The following is a 20,170-nucleotide window of genomic DNA, read 5'->3' on the forward strand; positions in this document are numbered from 1 at the left end:
TGCTGCAGTCCATGGGGACGCAAAGAGTCAGACATGACTGAGCAACTGAACTGAAGTGGGGTTTTGCTCCCTTCCTGTTGTTTGGCCTGAAGCAACCCAGGCCTGGGGTCTGTGGGCTGTATGGTGAGGTTAATGGTGACCTCCAAGAGGGCTTATGCCTAGGGGGATCTTCCAGGACTGCTGCTGCCAGTATCCCCATCCCTGTGGTGAGCCCGAATGCAGAGGATTCTATAAGATAGTTGACTTGGACTCTATCGCTGTTATGAAAGACAAAAAAGAATATAAAAAAGGACAGAGGAAACTTTTAAATTAAAGGACATTGCAATGTGTGGAATTTGGATTATATACTGGAGTAGGGCAGAGACTATAAAAACATTTTTAAGATAGGAAGATTGGAATATAGACCCTATATTAGATGGTATTAATAAATCATTGTTAAATTTCATTGGTGGGATAATGGTATTGTGATTCTTGTTCTTGGGAGATAATGTGTTGTAGTATTTGCTTTCAGATTGTTAAAAACCAAAAAAAAAAAAAAAAAAGCGTGTGTGTGTGGAGAGAGAAAAAAAGAATGTGCAAACAGGGCAAGAGTTTAATGTTTGGCGAATAAAGGTGGACAGTCGTAGTACTCATCTTTCACCTTTTAGACTGAAAATAGCTGGGATAAAATAATGCTTAAGAAGAGTCTGTAAAAATCCTCCTTGTAAATGAAATAGGCAGAACTTATGGTAGCTGCCTTTGCATAGTACGCCTATGTATGATTTTTTCTCTACTAATTTTCTGTACTTCAGATTTTGATAGCATAATATGAGGATAGACTATTTTGGGAATTGGAAAAATAAATTAAAATTTATAATAGTACACTTTAATTTTTTAATTTTATAAAATATTTTATTTGCTGCGCCACACAGCTTTTGGGATCTTCTAGGGATTGAATCCAGACCACAGCAGTGACAGCACTGAGTCCTAACCACTGAAGCACCAGGGAATTGCCCGATTTTATACAGTTTTTAAATGGCAACCCACTCCAGTACTATTGCCTGGAAAATCCCATGGACGGAGGAGCTTGGTAGGCTGCAGTCCATGGGGTCGCTAAGAGTCAGGCACGACTGAGCGACTTCACTTTCACTTTTCACTTTCACACATTGGAGAAGGAAATGGCAACCCACTCCAGTGTTCTTGCCTGGAGAATCCCAGGGACGGGGGAGCCTGGTGGCCTGCCATCTATGGGGTCGCACAGAGTTGGACTCGAATGAAGAAACTTAGCAGCAGCAGCAGCAGCATACAGTTTTTATTTTATTTTATTTTTATTTTTTATTTTTTTGCTACACAAGAGACGTTTATTAATGTTCTGTTGTATTTACAGCTTTAACATAGCAAACCAGGATGAATTACCACTTGGCAGAAAGCACGTCACTCTACATTTATAACACATTGGTCTCTGCTAACACATTGTAAAAGCAAGTAGTACAGTATGTTAGGGATCATCTCAAAAGTTCCACGCTAATTCTTTCTTTGCTCCCAGTACCTAATCCCCTCTCTACTCCTAGACCCTGGCCTAATCATCAGGAGACAAAAGAAAAAGAAAAAAGGGGGCAGGGATTCCAATCATATAGAAAGTGTCGAGAATTGCAATTTATTAGTCGTTATGCTGCATTTGTCCTTGTCCTTTCTATTTTACACGATGATTGTAAAGGTGTTGTCATTGTGTAAAATAGAAAGCATACAGTTTTTAAAGGTAACTTTCCACTTTCCATTGGGCTTCCCTGGTAGCTCAGAGGGTAAAGCGTCTGCCTACAATGCAGGACACCCGGGTTCGATCCCTGGGCCGGGAAGATCCCCTGGAGAAGGAAATGACAACCCACTCCAGTACTTTTGCCTGGGATATCCCATGGACTGAGAAGCCTGGTAGGCTACAGTCCACGGGGTCGCAAAGAGTCGGGCACGACTGAGCCACTTCACTTCACTCCGCTTTCCATTACGGAATATTGGCTATATTGTCTATGTTGCACAGTGCATCCTCGAACCTATCTTATACGCAGTAGTCTGTACTTCCCACTCCCCACCTCTATATCGTCCTCACCCCAAACTGGTAACCACTATATCTGTGAGTCTGCTTCTTTTATGTTAAAAATAATATACATTAAAATTTGAGTTTATAAGTAATAACAAGTCCTTCGTTCTAGTAAATTTTTCAGATTTTGAAAGAAATAAGTTATCTATCTGATATATATAATGAAAAGACTGTATGAATCATGTGTGTGCTAAATTGCATCAGTTGTGTCCGACTCTGTGCGACCATGCAGACAGTAGCCTGCCAGGCTCCTCTGTCCGTAGGATTCTGCAGGCCAGGCTCCTCTGTCCATAGGATTCTGCAGGCCAGGCTCCTCTGTCCGTAGGATTCTGCAGGCAAGAATACTGGAGTGGGTTGCCATTTCCTCCTTCAGGAGATCTTCCCAACCCAGGGATCAAACCTGCATCACTTATATCTCCTGCATTGGCAGGTGGGTTCTTTAGCCCTAGTGCTACCTGGGATAATAATAATAGGAACTGAGTACCTTCAGTATATCAAAACTTTGTATAATCAACTTGTTTAATTATCACAACACTGGCGCCAAGTAGGTATCAATAATTGTCCCAACTCTTACAAATACTAAGTTAACAGAATGAAATTTGAAACAAAGTCTGTCTTAGGTTCCAAAATCTATCCTCTAATAGTCTCTTGTGGTGTAGAGAAATGTTATACAACTGAATTCTGGTTGGCTGAAATAAGTGAACTGAACTGGGCAAAAAGATAAGAGGTTGCAGATAATAGATGCTGCCTGATTAGATTGGCAGACCTAAGCAGTAAGTAGGACATACCTTTGAATTGAAAAGCAAGGATTTTCCCTCCAGTGCTGTCAATACATTCAGAAGAGTTTCTTAACATTAATATCCAGGGCTTATCAAGTGAATCTGAATGATAGTCAGGTAGAATAAACAGAAAATGACTAATGTATTATACTGATTGTTATAGAAGCATCACCCACTAATTCCTTATAAGACCTTGTCAATGGATAAACTAGGGTCTCCTTCAAAAAAGAAGAGTCAGTATCCCCTGAATGTTGCTCACATGTCTATAAAAAAATCAGTTTTCTACCCCTTGAACATTAAACTGCTGATGATCCCCAAGGGAATTAATTGATGGAAAACTCATGCTTACTTTCAGTTAAATCCTAAAATTAGGTTTAAGCTAAGCAAAACAAAACAACAAAAATACATGGTTTTATGAGAAAATAATTACTTCTCCTTTATGCATGAGTTCTCCAGAGTTTAAGGGAGATGTGAGTAGATTCTAATACTGTCTTTTTTGTTTTAATAATTCATATTATAGATTGGTCATCATAAAGTTAATCCCAGGTTGGTATTCTTGCTTTCTGAGCATGCTTCTCAGTCACCTCTCCTCACATTTAATTCAAGGGCCCAAGGAATACAGACTTTTAGCATGGGCTTCAAGAAAATAACGTTCAGAAAGTAGATTATAACATTGCAAAAAAAAAGTCTTAGTATACATTTCTAAATAAGAAGTAAATTATTTGGAGGTGTTTGCACCACAATTCTCTCTTGGCATCGGAAAGGAAGTATTAATATTAAATAGTTCTAATTAGAATTTGAATAATAGGCAGATACTTCTTCAAATATCCTTTGAGAGTCAGAAACAAGATGATAATTCAAAAACTATATATCATACAACCAAATCTTTTTGAATAAAATAAAACCTAACTTAAAAGTTTTGATTAACAAAAACCAACTTTTCTTTTAATTAACTCTTTATTATTTGACATTTATATACATTAAGTATATAGCTGTTTATACAAATTCTAGGAAAATATTCCAAATGCAAAATTATGATTATAAAGTATAACAAGATACATGAAGGAAGAATGTGATTGAGTGCCAAATTTGTAATCACTTATCTAATATGTCACAGTCCTTTTATTCCAAAAAATGTTCACATGGGAACTCTAAAATGGGCAATTATTTATCAAAAGAATAAATGATTTTCATTATGTAGAACCTGGAAAGGGACACGATGCAAAATAAAGATTCTTCAGAATTTTTTTATGGAGTTGCAAGTAAGACAACAGAACCTAAGGCTATAAGGACCTGTCCAAGTAGAATATTTATATTAAGTATGCCTTTATTGCTTGATTGGTAGAGTTGCTCTGTCAGCCACTTTTGGTTGAAGGATGGTGCACTATAGACACCAGGAAAATTTTTTCGACCACAGCCGTATCCGTAACTGGTAATTCCCATTACAAAATATCGTTTACGTTCTGGTAGGTAGCACATTAATGGTCCACCACTATCACCCTATTAAAAAAGTCCCAAAATAGTATTAGTTACTTCCAGTAGGCTTTAAACAACAATAAATCTGGAATAAATTAATCACACTAATCATATATTTATATAAATATTCATTTTTAACTTACTTCTAACTTATAAAGATGCATAGATTTTCAGTTTTATATTCCAACTGAAACAGGTATTCAGTCTGGCCTGTTATTTTTGAGGAACCATATAGCTGGTGGATAAATTTTCCACCTGCATAGTTTTGAACCAAAATGCTATAAATCGAATTGTTTGGATTTTTTAGTGTAGTTACTCAGGAGGAATATAATTTAGGAACTGTGCAAAATACTATAAATATTGTCTATTAGAATACTTGTATTAATGCTATGTAGGGATGGTAGAACTAAGATATATAATGGATTCATTTAGGTGTGTGTGTGGTTTGCTAACTAGAGGACAGGAGTGAACAGGCATCTTGCAAGACATGGCATCTTTCTGAGTGTTGACATTGACTGGTGCAGGATCATAGGAATAAATAGCTAAGCATGCAATGCAGGAGACTGGGGTTCGATCCCTGAGTCAGAAAGATCCCCTGGAGAAGGGCATGGCAACCCACTCCAGTACTCTTGCCTGAAGAATTCCATGGACAGAGGAGCCTGGTGGGTTACAGTTCATGGGATCACAGAGTCAACATGACTGAGAAGCTAACATTTAATGGTATTACAAATGACAAATCTTTGTCATGGTTTATACTCGACTGTTAATACACTGAAACACCATTACTGAAGAGTATTAATCATTCAAAACAATAAGGACACTAAGATAACTGTTTTAATGCTTAAAGTTTAAAGACCATGTTTCTAAGGTGTTTTCAAATTCTCTATATAAGGAAAGCATTAAAAAACTATTTTTTGACAATTAGAATGTTTCATTTATGAATGCAATTAAATTAGATTGAATCCTTCTTTTCAGTAAGATTTTTAAGGAAAAAGATACAGGAAAGATAAACCCTGAATAGCAGAAATCAAAATGAGTAGGAAAAGATCAGAGCATAGGGCACTGTTTGGGAGTGATGTGCTGGTAGATTTAGAAGCAGTGAAGAAAAAAGAGGAATAAAGAAAGATTTAAAAGCCACAAGGGACAAAACAAAAAACAGATAAATTGGATTTTGTAAAAAAAAAAAAAAAAAAAAATCACAGATGGGAATTCCCTGGTGGTCCAGTGGTTGAGAATCCACCTGCTGATACAGAGGACATGGGTTTGAGCCCTGGTTCTGGAAAATTTCACAGGGTGCAGGGCAACTAAGCCTCTGTGCCACAACTACTGAGCCCCTGCTCTAGAGCCTGATGCTGCAACTACCGAACCCTGCACCCTCTAGAGCCAGTGCTCTGCAACAAGAGAAGCCACTACAATAAGAAGCCTGCAATTAGAGAGTATCCCCCTCTCGCTGCAACCGGAGAAAGCCCATGTGCAGAAAGAAGACCCAGTGCTGCTGCTGCTGCTGCTAAGTCGCTTCAGTCATGTCCGACTCTGTGCGACCCCATAGATGGCAGCCCACCAGGCTCCCTGTCCCTGGGATTCTCCAGGCAAGAACACTGGAGTGGATTGCCATTTCCTTCTCCAATGCATGAAAGCGAAAAGTGAAAGTGAAGTCGCTCAGTCGTGTCCGACTCTTAGCGACCCCATGGACTGCAGCCCACCAGGCTCCTCCGTCCATGGGATTTTCCAGGCAAGAGTACTGGAGTGGGATGCCATTGCCTTCTCTGAAAGACCCAGTGCAGCCAAAAACAAAAAGTGAGAAAAATAAAAAAAACACGATGGGACTTCCCTGGTGGTCTAGTGGCTAAGACTCTGTGCTCCCAGATCTGAGACTTCAATTACCACAACTAAAGATCCTGCGGTGAAGGTTGAAGATCCCGAGTGCCATAATTAAGACCTAGCACAGCCAAGTAAATATTGAAAAAAAAAAAAAAAATCAAAGATGGCCCTTCCCTGGTGGCCCAGTGGTAAAGAATCTGCTTGCCAGTGCAGGAGACACAGGTTGATCCTTAGTCAAGGAAGATCCCACATGCTGTGGAGCAACTAAGCCCATGTACCAGAACTACTGAGCCTGTGCTGTAGATCCTGGGAGCTGCATGTGCTGAGCCCGCGTGCCACACTAGCGAAGTCTGCGTGCCTAGAGCTCTTGCTGTGCAACACGAGAAGCCACCACGATGGGAAGCCTGCACACCACAACAAAGAGCAGCTCCTACTCACCACAACTAGAGTACAGCCTGTGTAGCAGTGAAGACCCAGCACAGCCAAAAAGAAATAAAGTTGTTTTTAAAAATCATTAAACAAAACAGAAACAAACCACAGACATAGAAAATAAACTGATGATTACCAGAGGGGAAAGGGATAGAGAGGAATAAATTATTTAGAAGTATGGAATTCACAGATACAAACTACTATACATAAAATAGATAAGCAACAAGGATTTCAGTATCTTGTCATAACAATAATGGAAAATAATCTGGAAAAGTATACACATATAACTGAATCAATTTGCTGTACACCTGAAACTAATACAATATTGAAAATCAATTGTATTTCTATTTAAAAAAAGATAGACAATAATAAGTGCTGACAAGGATGTGGAGAAATTAGAAACCAAATAATCACAATGGTGTGATCACTCACTTAGAGCCAGACATCCTGGAATGCAAAGTCAAGTGGGCCTTAAGAAGCATCACTAGGAACAAAGCTAGTGGAGGTGATAGAATTCCAGTTGAGCTATTTCAAACCCTGAAAGATGATGCTGTGAAAGTGCTGCACTCAATATGCCGGCAAATTTGGAAAATTCAGTCAGTGGCCACAGGACTGGAAAAGGTCAGTTTTCATTCCAGTCCCAAAAAAGGCAATGCCAAAGAATGCTCAAACTACCACACAATTGCACTCATCTCACATGCTAGTAAAGTAATGCTCAAAATTCTCCAAGCCAGGCTTCAACAGTACATGAACTGTGAACTTCCAGATGTTCAATCTGGTTTTAGAAAAGGCAGAGGAACCAGAGATCAAATTGCCAACATTTGTTGGATCATCGAAAAACCAAGAGAGTTCCAGAAAAACATTTGTTTCTGCTTTATTGACTATGCCAAAGCCTCTGACTCTGTGGATCACAACAAACTGTGGAAAATTCTGAAAGAGATGGGAATACCAGACCACCTGACCTGGCTCTTGAGAAACCTGTATGCAGGTCAGGAAGCAACAGTTAGAACTAGACATGGAACAACAAACTGGTTCCAAATAGGAAAAGGAGTATGTCAAGGCTATATACTGTCACTCTGCTTATTTAACTTATATGCAGAGTACATCATGAGAAACGCTGGGCTGGAAGAAGCACAAGCTGGAATCAAGATTGCCGGGAGAAATATCAATAACCTCAGATATGCAGATGACACTACCCTTATGGCAAAAAGTGAAGAAGAACTAAAGAGCCTCTTGATGAAAGTGAGAGAGGAGAGTGAAAATGTTGGCTTAAAGCTCAACATTCAGAAAATGAAGATCACGGCATCTGATCCCATCACTTCATAGGAAATAGATGGGGACCCAGTGGAAACAGTGGCTGACTTTATTTTTTGGGGCTCCAAAATCACTGCAGATGGTAATTGCAGCCATGAAATTAAAAGATGCTTACTCCTTGGAAGGAAAGTTATGACCAACCTAGACAGCATATTCAAAAGCAGAGACATTACTTCACCAACAAAGGTCCATCAAGTCAAAGCTATGGTTTTTCCTGTGGTCATGTATGGGTGTGAGAGTTGGACTATAAAGAAAGCTGAGTGCTGGAGAATTGCTGCTTTTGAACTGTGGTGTTGGAGAAGACTGTTGAGAGTCCCTTGGACTGCAAGGAGCTCCAGTCAGTCCATCCTAAAGGAAATCAGTCTTGAATATTCATTGGAAGGACTGATGCTGAAGCTGAAACTCCAATACTTTGGCCACCTGATGCAAAGAGCTGACTCTTTTGAAAAGACCCTGATGCTGGGAAAGACTGAAGGCAGGAGGAGAAGGGGATTACAGAGGATGAGATGGTTGGATGGCATCACCAACTCAACGGACATGAGTTTGAGTAAACTCCAGGAGTTGGTGATGGACAGGGAGGTCTGGCATGCTGCAGTCCATGGGGTCTCAAAGAGTCAGACACAACTGAGCGACTGAACTGAACTGATACATTGCTGAGATGGCCAAAAGGCACATGAAAAGATGCTCAACATCACTAATTATCAATATTAGAGAAATGCCAATCAAAACTACAATGAAGTATCATCTCACACCAGTCACAATGGCCATCGTCAGAAAATCTACAAACAGTAAATACTGGAGAAGGTGTGGAGAAAAGGGAACTCTTCTACACTGTTAGTGGGAGTGTAAATTGGTATAGCTGCTGTGGAGAACAGTATGCTGCTGCTGCTGCTGCTGCTGCTAAGTCGCTTCAGTCGTGTCCGTCTCTGTGCGACCCCATAGACAGCAGCCCACCAGGCTCCCCCGTTTCTGGGATTCTCCAGGCAAGAACACTGGAGTGGGTTGCCATTTCCTTCTCCAGAACAGTATAGAGGTTCCTTTAAAAACTGAAACTATAACTACCATATGACTCAGCAATCCCACTCCTCGGCATATACCCAGAAAAAACTATATTTCAAAAAGATTACATGTACTGCAACATTCATTGCATCACTGTTTACAATAGCCTGGACACAGAAACAACCTAAGTGTTCATCAACAGACGAATGGATAAAGAATATGTGATACACATATACAATGGAGTATTACTCAGCCATTAAAAAAGTGATGCTATTTGCAGCAACATGGATGAACCTAGAGATTGTCATACTGAGTGAAATAAGTCAGACACAGACAAATATATGATATTGCTTATATGTGAAATCTAAAAAAAAGGAGTACAAATGAACTTGGTTACAAAATAGAATTAGAGTCACAGATGTAGAAAACAAACTCATGGTTAATAGGGGATCAGAGGGGAGGGGTAAACTGGGAGATTGGGATTAACATATACCCACGACTAGATTTAAAGCAGATAACTAAAGAACCTGCTGTATAGCACAGGGAACTCTACTTAATGTTCTGTAATGACCTATATGAGGAAAGAACCTTAAAAAAGTGAATATATGTGTGTATATGTGTGTGTGTGTATAACTGATTTACTTTGCTCTATACCTGAAACTAACACAACATTGCAAATCAACTATATTCCAATAAAAAACAGAAGAAGTCTCAAATTGTTGCACAAGAATGTAAAATGGTGTAGGCACTTTGGAATACAGTTTGACAGTTCTTTAAAATGTTAAGAATTGACTCAGCAGTTCCACTCCTATGTAGAATTTCCAAGAGAAAGAAAAACATACTTACACATAAAAACATGTACACAAATATTTATAGCCATGTTATTTGTAATAGCCAAAAAAGCAGAAATAGCTTAAATATCCATCTACAAATGGATGGATGAATAAAATGTGACATATCCAAACCATGGTATATTATTTGGCAATAAAATGAATAAGGTATTAATACATGCTATAATGGAGACAAACCTTGAAAACATTATGCTAAGTAAAAGAACCTAGTCACAAAAGACCACAAATTGAATAATCCTGTTCATAGGAAATTTCCAGAATAGGCAAATCTCTACAGGCTAATGGTTGCCTTAATGGGAAGAGTTTTTTGTGTTTTTTTTTGAGGGGGGTGACAAAAGTGTTCTAAAAATTAGATTATGGTAATGGTTCACTACTCTAAATATAAAACCCCCCACTTTTAAATGGGTGAATTATAAATTATAAATTGTACCACCTTGAAAAAGGTGGTAATGAAAAAAAAAAGATTCAAGGCAAATATCTCTTAAGGTTGATCATGATTGTAGAAACCAAGGAATCAGGCAAGCATGATGATTTGGATTGTTGGAATACTTAAAAAGGAGAAAAATAATTTAGACTTGAGAATTAAGACTTCACCAGAAAGTGATCAAAGACTTGTTCAGTTCCTTTCTGTCTTTAGAAAATATTGCTAATGAAAATTATTTGGTCTTACCCTGCAAGAATCAAAAATTCCATCTTCATCACCTGCACAAATTGAAGTGTTAGGAACTATACCCCCATAGCTCCTCTCAGAATTACAGAAACTTCGAGAAATATAATGCACTTCTGCTTCATGTAACTCTTTGGTAACATTACCTATTAACAACAACAACAACAAAAAAATACCAGTTAAATTATTTTGGAGAGCAGACATTTTGATAGCAATATGAAATGTTCATGTTCAACAGGTTTTCTTTCCATAGTGACTGATTGAACAATTATGTAAAATTGTATCCAGATATGTATGCATGTATGAATGCCTGGAGATACGGTGAAAGAAAGTCTACCAAGTCTTAACGATAGTTATCTCTAGATAGTAGGAATTTCAGGTTACTTTTTTTTTAATGTTTGCTCTCTTGTGTTTCTTGGAGGTCTCACAGAAGGATCTGTAGTGTTGCAAAATAAAACTATAAAAATTATCAAGGGCTAAAGAAGTAAATGGGGTCACAAAGAGTCGGACACGACTGAGTAACTGAACTGAACTGAAAGAGGTAAATGCTGAGGTCAGTCTTATGTTGTAAGTTGTGAATAATTTTAATTAAATTTTCTAATGATGCCGTCTTGCAAAATGTTGAACGTGAAAATAAAGCAGATTTCTAATTCATGTACTCCCATAACTTCTATGCTTATTCTTGAACATAAAGTGGTTCTTTGCTACAGAAAAGATAGGAAGATACAAGATAACACTTCAGATTATTCTAAGATTTATCCACAGAAAAGCTACTGTAACAGCAGCATCTGATACCATCAGACTGTCTCAGAATTGCAGTTATCACATGTGGAAGCTGAATATTTTATGTGCACCACATTCTTCCTTGGCTTTTCAAGTAATAGACATTTTACCCTTTACTGCAAGTGGGAAAATGACCAAACTGTTCCATTCACAGAATTCCATTCTCCTGGAATTAGTCTAGAGGTGACTATATTTGGTATAAGCCTGCTGCTGCTGCTGCTGCTAAGTCACTTCAACCATGTCCGACTCTGTGCGACCCCATAGACAGCAGCCCACCAGGCCCCCCTGTCCCTGGGATTCTCCAGGCAAGAACACTGGAGTGGGTTGCCATTTCCTTCTCCAATGCATGAAACTGAAAAGTGAAAGTGAAGTTGCTCAGTTGTGTCCAACTCTTCGCGACCCCATGGACTGCAGCCTACCAGGCTCCTCTGCCCATGGGATTTTCCAGGCAAGAGTACTGGAATGGGTTGCCATTGCCTTCTCCGTTGGTATAAGCCTAGTCAATTGGAATACTTATCCAGCTTTTTTAACTGGAGCTGCCAGAGAATAGGAGAAGGGAATGGCACCCCACTCCAGTACTCTTGCCTGGAAAATCCCATGGATGGAGGAGCCTGGAAGGCTGCAGTCCATGGGGTTGCTGAGGGTCAGACACGACTGAGTGACTTCATTTTCACTTTTCACTTTCATGCATTGGAGAAGGAAATGGCAACTCACTCTAGTGTTCTTGCCTGGAGAATCCCAGGGACGGGCAGCCTGGTGGGCTGCTGTCTATGGGGGTTGCACAGAGTAGGACATGACTGAAGTGACTTAGAAGCACCAGCAACCAGAGAAGAATCTGTTTCACCCTAGTCACATGATTAGCTATTAATATAAGTTCAAATCAGCCTGCAGCCATAGTTCCACACTTATGAGGACAGGCAGCCTGAGAAAGTAAAGTCAACATGGATAGAGAATAAGAAAAGGAAATAAAAATAAAGTATATCTAATGACATCCAAATTCCTGGATCAGTGCTTCCTAGAGGAAAGACCCATTTCTACCCTTGGTTTTCAAATAATTAAAGTAATACTGGCTGTATATAAAAGAGTATATGTAACATAGATGTTAACCAGATATAATAATGGAATGAACATCTGTAAACCTACTACCTGATTTATGAACAATACTAACCCAGTGTGATATTGGTGTAGGGTTATTCAAAATAACTAGCGATTTTTGAAGTGAATAGGAGAAAGAGAGCCCAGAAATAGATGCCTGTGTTTTCTGTTCTGTTCCACTGATTACTTAGAATATTCTTGCACAAATACTATACTGATCAATTACAAACGCCCTCTTCCAACAACACAAGAGAAGACTTTACACATGGACACCACTGGATGGTAAATACCGAAATCAGATTGATTATATTCTTTGCACAAAGATGGAGAAACTCTATATATATAGTCAGCAAAAACAAGACCGGGAGCTGACTGTGGCTCAGATCACAAACTCCTTATTGCCAAATTCAGACTTATATTGAAGAAAGTAGGGAAAACCACTAGACTATTCAGGTATGACCTAAATCAGATCCCTTATGATTATACACTAGAAGTGACAAACAGATTCAGGGATTAGATCTGATAGACAGAGTGCCTGAAGAACTATGGATGGAGATTCTTGACATTGTACAGGAGGCAGTGATCAAGACCATCCCCAAGAAAAAGAAATGCAAGAAGGCAAAATGGTTGTCTGAGGAGGCCTTACAAATAGCTGAGAAAAGAAGAGAAACAAAAAACAAAGGAGAAAAGGAAAGATATACCCATTTGAACGCAGAGTTCCAAAGAGGAGAGATAAGAAAACCTTCCTCAGTGATCAATGCAAAGAAATAGAGGGAAACAATAGAATGGGAAAGACTAGAGATCTCTTCAAGAAAATTAGAGATACCAAGGGAACATTTCATGCAAAGATGGGCACAATAAAGGACAGAAATGGTATAGACCTAACAGAAACAGATAAGAAGAGGTGGCAAGATTACACAGAAGAACTATACAAAAAAGATCTTCATGACCCAGATAACCATGATGTTGTGATCACTCACTTAGAGCCAGACATCTTGGAATGTGAAGTCAACTGGGCCTTAGGAAGCATCACTAGGAACAAAGCTAGTGGAGGTGATGGAATTCCCACTGAGCTATTTCAAACCCTAAAAGATGATGCTGTGAAAGTGCTGCACTCAATATGTCAGCAAATTTGGAAAACTCACCAGTGGCCACAGGACTGGAAAAGGTCAGTTTTCAAAATACCAAAGTGCTCAAACTACCATAGAATGGCACTCATCTCACACACTAGCAAAGTAATGTTCAAAATTCTCAAGCCAGGCTTCAACAGTACGTGAACCATGAACTTCCAGATGTTCAAGCTGGATTTAGAAAAGGCAAAGGAACCAGAGATCAAATTGCCAACATCCACTGGATCATCGAAAAAGCAAGAGAGTTCCAGAAAAACATCTCCTTCTGCTTTACTGACTATGCCAAAGCCTTTGACTGTGTGAATCACAACAAACTGTGGAAAATTCTGAAAGAGATGGGAATACCAGACCACCTGACCTGCCTCTTGAGAAATCTGAATACAGTTCAGGAAGCAACTGTTAGAACTAGACACGGAACAACAGACTGGTTCCATATCGGGAAAGGCTGTATATTGTCACCCTGCTTATTTGACTTATATGCAGAGTACATCATGAGAAACGCTGGGCTGGAGGAAGCACAAGCTGGAATCAAGACTGCTGGGAGAAATACCAATAACCTCAGATATGCAGATAACACCACCCTTATGGCAGAAAGTGAAGAACTAAAGAGCCTCTTGATGAAAATGAAAGAGGAGAGTGAAAAAGTTGGCTTAGAGCTCAACATTCAGAAAACAAAGATCATGGCATCTGATCCCATCACTTCATGGCAAACAGATAGGGAAACAATGGAAACAGTGAGAGGCTTTATTTTGGGGGACTCCAAAATCATTGCAGATGGTGACTGCAGCCATGAAATTAAAAGACGCTTGCTCTGTGGAAGAAAAGTTAGACAGTTAAAACCTAGACAGCATATTAAAAAGCAGAGACAAAAAACAAAAAAGCAGAGACATTACTTTGCCAACAAAGGTCTGTTTAGTCAAAGCTATGGTTTTTCCAGAAGTCATGTATGGATGTGACAGTTGGACTATAAAGAAAGCTGAGCGCCAAAGAATTGCTGCTTTTGAACTGTGGTGTTGGAGAAGACTCTTGAGAGTCCCTTGGACTGCAAGGAGCACCAACCAGTCCATCCTAAAGGAAATCAGTCCTGAATATTTATTGGAAGGACTGATGCTAAAGCTGAAACTCCAGTACTTGGCCACCTGATGCGAAGAGTTGACCATTGGAAAAGACCCTGATACTGGGAAAGATTGAAGGTGGGAGGAGAAGGGGACGACAGAGGATGAGATGGTTGGATGCCATCACTGAGTCAATGGACATGAGTTTGAGTAAACTTCCCTGGTTATGGACAGGGAAGCCTGGCATGTTGCAGTCCATGGGGTTGCAAAGAGTCGGACACAACTGACTGACTGAACTGATATAAATTATTATATAGATACAAGGATTTAAGATTATAATTATTTCTTCTTTGACATAGGAGTTATTTAGTAGTATATTTAAAATTTTTCAAATGTGTGATTTAAATTTTTTTGGTCATTTTTAAAGAAGCTTTATTTATGTTTAATTTACATAACAATTCTCAGACTGTAAGAAAGCAGTTCAATGATTTTTGGTAAATTTATACCAGGCCCACATCCAGTTTTAGGATACTTCCACTCCAGTGAGTCCTCTCCATGCCCAGTTGCAGTCAGTTCTCACCTCCAGCCTCACACTCAGAAAATGACTGATAGAATTTCTGTCTCTGTAGGTTTGCCTTTTCTAGGAATTTTGTATAAATAAATCAGTTGATCATAAACATAAGTTGGGTTGTTTGGGGGTTTTTTTGGACTCTGTATTGTGTTCCATTGATCTCTGCTATGTTTAACCAACCAGCACTGCAGAAATACAAAGGATCATAAGAGACTACTACAAGCAAATATACACCAATAAAATGGATACCTTAGAAGACATGGGCAAATTCTTAGAAAGGTACAATCTCTCAAGACTCAACCAAAAAGAAACCAAATTTGAATTAACAGTACTGAAAGTGAATCAGTAATTTAAAAACTCCCAACAAACAAACAAATATCCAGGACGAGATGGCTTCACAGTTGAATTCTACAGATATCACAAAAAAGAGAAAATTATAGGGCAGTATCACTAATGAACATAAATGCAAAAATCCTTAACAAAATACTAGCAAACAGAATCCAACAATGCATTAGGAGGATCATATATCATGACCAAGTGGGATTCAGCCCAGGGATGCAAGGATTTTCCAAGGTCTGTAAATCAATCAGTTTGATACATTGTATTAACAAATTGAAAAATAAAAACAATATGACCATCTCAATAGATACAGAAGAATTTTTATAAAATTCAACATCAGTTTACAAGAAGAGCTCTCCAGAAAGTGGGCATAGAGGGAACATACTTCAACATAATAAACACTATAACTAACATCATACTCAATGGTGAAAAGGTCAAAGCATTCCTTCTAAGATGAGGAACAAGACAAGGATGCCCACTCTTGCCACTTTTATTCAACATAGTTTTGGAAGTCCTAGTCACAGTAGTTGAAGAGGAAAAAGAAAGAAAAGGAATCCAAATTGGAAAGGAAGAAGTAAAACTGTCATTATCTGCAGATGACATGATACTATACATAGAAAATTCTAAACATGCTACCAGAAAATAAATCAATACCATACTGTCTTAATGGCTGTAGTTTTTACTATAGGTAAATTTAAATTAGGTAGAGTAACTTAGTTTTGTTGTTCTTCAAAAAAACTTTTTGACTATTCAAAAAATATCAAGAAATCAAGGTTCTTTGCCTTTCCAAATACATTTTAGGATCAACTTGTCAAATTGTATAAAAAACTTTGCTGGGATTTTGATAGGGATTGCATTGAATATATGGGTCAGTCTGAGGATAATAGCCATATTAACAATATTGAGTCTTTGAATCCATGAATGTAGTATGTCTTTCAATTTATTAGGTCTTCTTTAATTTCCCTGTGTAACATTTTGTAGTTTTAAGCATACATGTTTTGCACATTTTTAGTTTTTTTAAAATCTTAATTGGGATTCGTTGAGCTTCTTTATTTTAAATTAAAGTTTTGTGTTGTTTTTCTTTTTCCATGAAATTCAGGTAGTTTGGGGCCATTATTTTCTTCAGCTATTTTTTTGTCCCCATTTTTTCTCTCTTTCCTTTCCAGAAATCCCACCATATGTATGCTGGTATACTTGATGTTGTGCCACAGGCCTCTCTGAGTGTGTTTATTTTTCTTCAAGAATTTTTTCTGTTTTCTCCAGATTATATTATTTCTGTTCTGTAGTTTAAGTTTACAGATGCTTTCTTGTGCCATATCAAATCTCTAGAATTTCCGTTTGGTCCTTTTTTAAATTGTTTATTTCTCCACAGGCATTCCCTATTTGTTAAGTCATTGTCATTACGGTTTTAATTCTTTGAACAATAATTTGTTTAATTTGTCAAACATATTTAAAGAGCTGCTTTGAAGTCTTTGCTGTATTCAACATCTAAACCTGTCCAGAGTCAGTTTCTATTGACTACTTTTTTCCCCTGAATATAGGTCACATTTCTGTGGGTTTGTTTGGTTTTTTTTCTTAGTTTTTTGGATGTCTTACAGTATTTCTGTTGAAAATTGTGCATTTTCAGATTAATGTACTGTAACAACTCTGGGTTTTGATTCTCTTCTCAACAATGTTGTTGTGTTTTCTTAAAAATAACTTGCTTGGACTTAAACTGTAGAATCTGTGTGTCCCACACTGTGTGACTGTTGATGTCTCTGCTCAGTCTTTTAATTCTGATTTTTACCTTTTAACCTGCCTTCACAGGGCTTATCCATGTGTGTGTATAGTTTACTAATCAGTTAATGATTTGGGCTTTCATCCTCTGCTGATGAATCTATGTATGGTTTGGGGAGCATGTTCAGAGTTCAGTCAGATTTCAAGTCTGCCTTGGTTTTCATTTTATGCTAAGCTCTCTCAGGTTTTTTCCCCACACGTGTATACATGTGTGTTTCCCAGTAAACCAAGGATGTTTGGAGAGCTTATCTAGCCATTCTGTAGCTGTCTAATTTTGAGGTTCTTCTTGTCAAATTTCTGAACTTTTCCACTCCTGGCTGCATCTAGGATCACAATCCCAGACCAGCAGAGCTGTGTGTTCCCCCATTCATCTCTTGCTGAGTCCAATACTTGTTTAAAATTTATTTAAAAAAATTTTTATTTAGTTTTTTGAATCAATTACTTTTCTTGACAGTGCTGCTGGCCTGGATTATCAACTACTACTCCAAATCAAGTCCATATCCTCTGGTAGCAAGATCCTTTTTCCTCATGATCCTCTTGATCCTCTTGATCTTGGTAAAGCTATTATACTGACTGATCTGAAGGGGAGTTAGGAGCAGCCACAGCAAGAAAACTACAAGTTCCTCTTTTTACCCAAATTTCTAGATGCTTATAATAAACAAATACTCTTCAATTTATTGTGCGTTTTTATTTCCAGGGCTCTGAAATGGTTGCTTTTGACAGTTTTTGAGTTTTTTTTCTAATTTATGCTTATGTTGGGGGATGAGGATTTGCCAACCTCCTTATTCCATCATATTCCCATCTCTCTTATTTCTAAATTAATTGTAATCAGAGTATATAGTCTGTACATTACCTGTCCTTCAAACTTGGAGATTTTCTTTATGGCCTAGTTAGCGGTCAGTTTTTATAAAGGTTCTACCTGTACTTGAAAAGATGAAAGTGTCTGATTTTGGGGTGCAGAATTTTCTGATTTGGCTATTAAATCAAGCTTGCTAATTCAAACATTATAATTTTATTATTATTATTTTTTTACAACCAACACTTTTATTTGCATTTATTTTTTGCAGCATTTATTCCGGGGCCATAAGTTTTTGTTTCTTCAGTTTCTTCTGGGATATCTTTTTCCTTCTGTGCAACCTCCTCTTCTGGCTTAGGAACAATCTGTTCTTTTTCAGTAAGGATCATCTCAATATGACAGGGAGAGCTCATGTAGGGGTTGATCCAACCGTGAGCTCTGTAAGTCCTGCGCCGCATCTTGGGGGCTTTGTTCACCTGGATGTGCTCAGTGACCAGAGAAGCTACATCTAAGCCCTTAAGTTCAGCATGACTCTCTGCATTGTTGAGCATGTGCAGTAAAATTTCAGCACTCTTTTTGGGCCGCCGACCCTGCGTCCAGCCCCACTGTTTGGCCTGTGCACACCCACCAGCTCCACCGCTGTAATGACAGAATGGCACACATTGCTTCTTTAAAGTGACATCCTTCAGATACTTGGTGGCTTTTCGGATATGCATACCCATTACGGCCTGGGCAGTTCCACAAGTGTTCTTAAAGTGAACATGAACATTTGAACCTCCTGATTTGCATGATTTTGTGGGGTTTTCTGGGTCGAGTGAATAGTGCACCATTTTTAGAGGTCACTCAGGCCACTTACTGGAAAAGCAAACATTATAAATCTTTACTAATTTTTCATCTGCATAATATGCCAATAATAAAAGAGTTGTGTGAAAATTCCCTACTATCATAGGGAAGTTATAATGTTTGTCGTACAATTCTATTTTTCTTTAATATTGTCTGCAGAGACTGTTTTCTATTTTTTTTAATTCCTTCCATTAGTTCAGATAGTCAATTTTTTGTGCACCTTTGTGTACTGTAGAAAATACATAGCAATCAACTTGTTTGATACTAAACAGTACACTAAATAAAAAGGATACTAAATTTGATTCCTTATAGCCAGAAGCTTATCATTTAAGATAAGCAGATCTGCCACAGAACTTGCTTTATCACCTAGGAGTCTCAGAAACTATAGAAACACTTGGAACCATCATTCTCTCTGAGATAGTCTAAAAGTTTAAGTGTCTTGGCATGTAGGCATGTATAACAAAAGAAGTCTCTATTTCTGCTTTGGAAGATAAATTTCTCTCTCCCACAAGGAAGAAAAAAACATAGAAAATTAAAACACATTTTCTTTTCACTGGTTTATAAAGACCTACTGTTTAAACTCATGATATAAAGAGATATAAAAACATACATAAAAGAATTCACCCTCTGCCGATTATCAGGAAAACCTGTATCAGCAAAACTCAGATTATAATTACCTTCTTCTTTTGTTCTTCCCCAGCCACTTATAAAACATGTTGTGTTTTTGTTTAGTCTTTGGAAAACACCAAAAGGTAGACAAATAGGCTGAATGTAATTATTATAACGCACTGCTTTTTTTAAGTGAAAAAGTGCAATATCATTATCATAAGATTCCACGTTGAAGTCTGGATGGATAATGATTGCATTAACTTTGATCTTCTTGCTGTATGGCTCACTCCCTTTTATATTATTAGTTCCAATCACAGCTCTCCATATTACAGGATTTCTGAAAGAAAGTAAATGCTTTTGTTATAAACATGGTTATTTAAGTAAATATTCTTTTTCTCCCACTAGTTTTTGTTTTTCTCATGTTAGATTAATAACAAAAAAAAATTAATCCTACTTTCATCTGACAAAGTCGTATCAAGGAAAAACCTAACTACTGTGATGTAGTTTTGAAAGGAGAAAAAGATCAGTGGGGCAGAAAGTCTCAAACGGATTCAAGTACCTGAGAAGAACTCCTTATTGCCAAACTCAGACTTAAATTGAAGAAACTAGGGAAAATGACTAGACCATTCAGGTATGACCTAAATCAAATCCCTTATGATTATACAGTGGAAGTGAGAAATAGATTTAAGGGCCTAGATCTGATAGATAAAGTGCCTGATGAACTATGGAATGAGGTTCGTGACATCGTACAGGAGACAGGGAT

At 38.0% G+C, this 20,170-nt stretch overlaps 2 protein-coding genes across 6 annotated transcripts in view; one reads left to right on the forward strand and one right to left on the reverse strand.

Annotated features, from left to right (window-relative positions):
* LOC147371610 (uncharacterized) overlaps positions 1–20,170 on the forward strand; it is a 130,702-nt gene that overhangs the window by 62,069 nt on the left and 48,463 nt on the right. The window lies entirely within an intron of this gene.
* TMPRSS12 (transmembrane serine protease 12) overlaps positions 4,081–20,170 on the reverse strand; it is a 34,156-nt gene continuing 18,066 nt past the window's right edge. The window contains exons 3-5 of the mRNA XM_086399487.1: positions 19,476–19,744; positions 10,414–10,556; positions 4,081–4,353 (exon numbers count right to left, since the gene is read on the reverse strand). Of these exons, the coding sequence (XP_086255613.1) occupies positions 4,102–4,353; positions 10,414–10,556; positions 19,476–19,744 (664 nt within the window). The 3' untranslated portion in view covers positions 4,081–4,101. The remainder of the gene's footprint in view (positions 4,354–10,413; positions 10,557–19,475; positions 19,745–20,170) is intronic.

The sequence above is a fragment of the Bos grunniens genome, chromosome 5 (genome assembly GCF_055505025.1).
Source record: "Bos grunniens cultivar Pamir isolate PY7600 chromosome 5, Bosgru_T2T1.0, whole genome shotgun sequence".
Lineage (NCBI taxonomy): Eukaryota > Metazoa > Chordata > Mammalia > Artiodactyla > Bovidae > Bos > Bos grunniens.